Source organism: Babylonia areolata, chromosome 30, assembly GCF_041734735.1.
Source record: "Babylonia areolata isolate BAREFJ2019XMU chromosome 30, ASM4173473v1, whole genome shotgun sequence".
In the NCBI taxonomy this organism is placed as follows: Eukaryota; Metazoa; Mollusca; class Gastropoda; order Neogastropoda; family Buccinidae; genus Babylonia; species Babylonia areolata.
In genome coordinates, this window is record NC_134905.1 from 6,780,874 (window position 1) to 6,783,373 (window position 2,500).

The following is a 2,500-nucleotide window of genomic DNA, read 5'->3' on the forward strand; positions in this document are numbered from 1 at the left end:
CCATCCTTCCCTCCCTCCCTCCCTCCATCCATCCATCCATTCATTCCTTCTTCACTCCTTTCCTATCTTTCTTTCTCCATCCCTCACTCCATCCATCATTCAATCCTTTCTCCCTCCCTCCCTCCCTTCCTCCCTCCCACCCTCCCTCCATCCATCCATCCATTTATCCGCGCTTGTATTTTTTGGTAAGTTTGTTCATTCATCCATAAACCAATCAGTGAACAGAATTAGTTCCGTGCGCGCGCGCGCGCGCGCGCGTGTGTGTGTGTGTGTGTGTGTTGTGTGCCTGCTTCCATGTGTGTGTGTATGTGTGAGTACGTGCATGCATGCGTGTGTCCGGCCATGTGTGCATGCATGCGCGCATGCGTGCACGTGCCTGCGCTTGTCTCGCATATCCATCCATGTGTATACTTATCAGGTTGGGGTGCCAGAGCTGGAAGACGGACGCAGGTTAAAGATCCCTGGGCAGTTGCTGCAGGAGATGAACTTTGCCCAGCTGCAGGTGCTCGTCAATGATTTGCACACCCAGATTGAAAGTAAGATTTTCCCTGAACTGAAACATGATGGTAATGATACTACTATTGCTGCTGCTGCTACTGCTACTACTGATAATAATGATGATGATGACGACGACGACGACAACAGCAACAACAACAACAACAATAATAATAATAATAATAACAATGATAATGATACTGCTGTTGCTACTACTACTACTACTGATAATAATAATAATAATAATAATAATGCTACTACTACTACTACTACTATTAATAATAATAATAATAATAATAAGGCTCCTGTTGCTACTACTTCTACTACTGCTACTACTAGTAATAATAATAATGATAATAATGCTACGACTACTACTACTACTACTGCTGCTGCTGCTGCTGCTGCTACTACTACTTCTACTATTGTAACTACTACTACTACCACTACCACTTGTAATCATCACCATCATCATCATTACCATTATAATCAGCAAACTCAAAATGACCATGATGATGGTGATTATGTTAACAACAACAACAATAATAATAATAATTGATTGATTGAGTGATTGATTGATATGGATGTTGATATCCTCGGTCAGAGACCAAGCTTTAAGCGCTTTACAAACACGGGTAATTTGCACAACAGGCTGCCTACCTGGGTAGAGCCGACTGACGGCTGCCATTGGGCGCTCATCATTCGTTTCCTGTGTCATTCAATCAGATTTCAGGCACGCACACATACACACTCAGACAGACATGTAACATTTTACGTGTATGACCGTTTTGTTTTATTTACCCCGCCATGTAGGCAGCCATACTCCGTTTTTGGAGTAGTAGTAGTAGTAGTAATATGATGATGATGATGATGATGATGATGATGGCGACGACGATAATTATAATAATAATAATGATAATGATGATAATAATGATGACATTGGTTATAATAATAATAATCGTCATTATTACTATAGAAAAAAAAATTACTGCTACGACTACTAGTACTGCTACTACTAAAAAAATGATAATACTAATACTAATAATAAGGATGTTGATAATGATGGTTGTAATGATGATAATAATAATAATAATAATAATCATGTTTGTAATGGTAATCTTTTCTTTCTTTTTTCGAAATAATTATGACGATGGATCTATATCATGAGGAATGTGTCATCCTTATGATTTATGATCAGGTCTTAACGAAGAGCTGGTCCATCTGCTGATAGAAAAAGATGACCTTCATATGGAACAGGACTCTATGCTGGTGGACATTGAAGACCTCAACAGGTATCACTGTGTGTTTTTTCACTCACTCATGTTAACTCTGTTTACGCATACCCAGATTCAAACACTCCAACGTTCTTTCTCTGTCTCTGGACCTTGCATTTGGAATGAACTTCCTCTTTCGCTTCGTCAGGTCTCCGTACTCAGCTCTTTCAAGTCTGGCCTTAAAACCCACCTCTTCACAAAATAGCCTCTTTTCCCTACCTGAATGACTGGTGCGAAAGCGCTTAGATTTGTCTCTGCACAAGATTCAGCGCTATATAATCATTATTATTATTTATAACCCGGTGTTCTCTGTGTGTGTGTGTGTGTGTGTGTGTGCGTGTGTGTGTGTGTGTGTGTGTGTGTGTGTGTGTGTGTGTGACTGTGTGTGTGTGTGTGTGTGTGTGTGTGTGTGTGTGTGTGTGTGTTTCCGAGATAAACTTTAACAAATTCATTTTCTCTGGAAATGCTTTGATTGCCAATACCAAACTTTGACTAAACATAGTGGGGCAAAAAAAAAATCGTAACAGCCATACCAAAAAGGTTTTAAATCTTCCGGATTAAGCTGAATTTCCGGATCATGAACGGTTTATTTCGTTGAGGTTCCGGATCCAGAAATTTACGATTTGGTTTGAAGACACCATGACACCTTTCCTGTTCGCATTTTAAAAGAAAAGAAATAGGAATTCCGGAGAGATCACAGCATCAAAATAACATGATTTGAATGGTGCTGTCAC

At 39.8% G+C, this 2,500-nt stretch overlaps 1 protein-coding gene across 1 annotated transcript in view; it reads left to right on the forward strand.

Annotated features, from left to right (window-relative positions):
* LOC143275575 (uncharacterized) overlaps window positions 1-2,500 on the forward strand; it is a 139,603-nt gene that overhangs the window by 135,228 nt on the left and 1,875 nt on the right. The window contains exons 5-6 of the mRNA XM_076579775.1: window positions 419-536; window positions 1,691-1,784. Coding sequence (XP_076435890.1) covers window positions 419-536; window positions 1,691-1,784 — 212 coding nt within the window. The remainder of the gene's footprint in view (window positions 1-418; window positions 537-1,690; window positions 1,785-2,500) is intronic.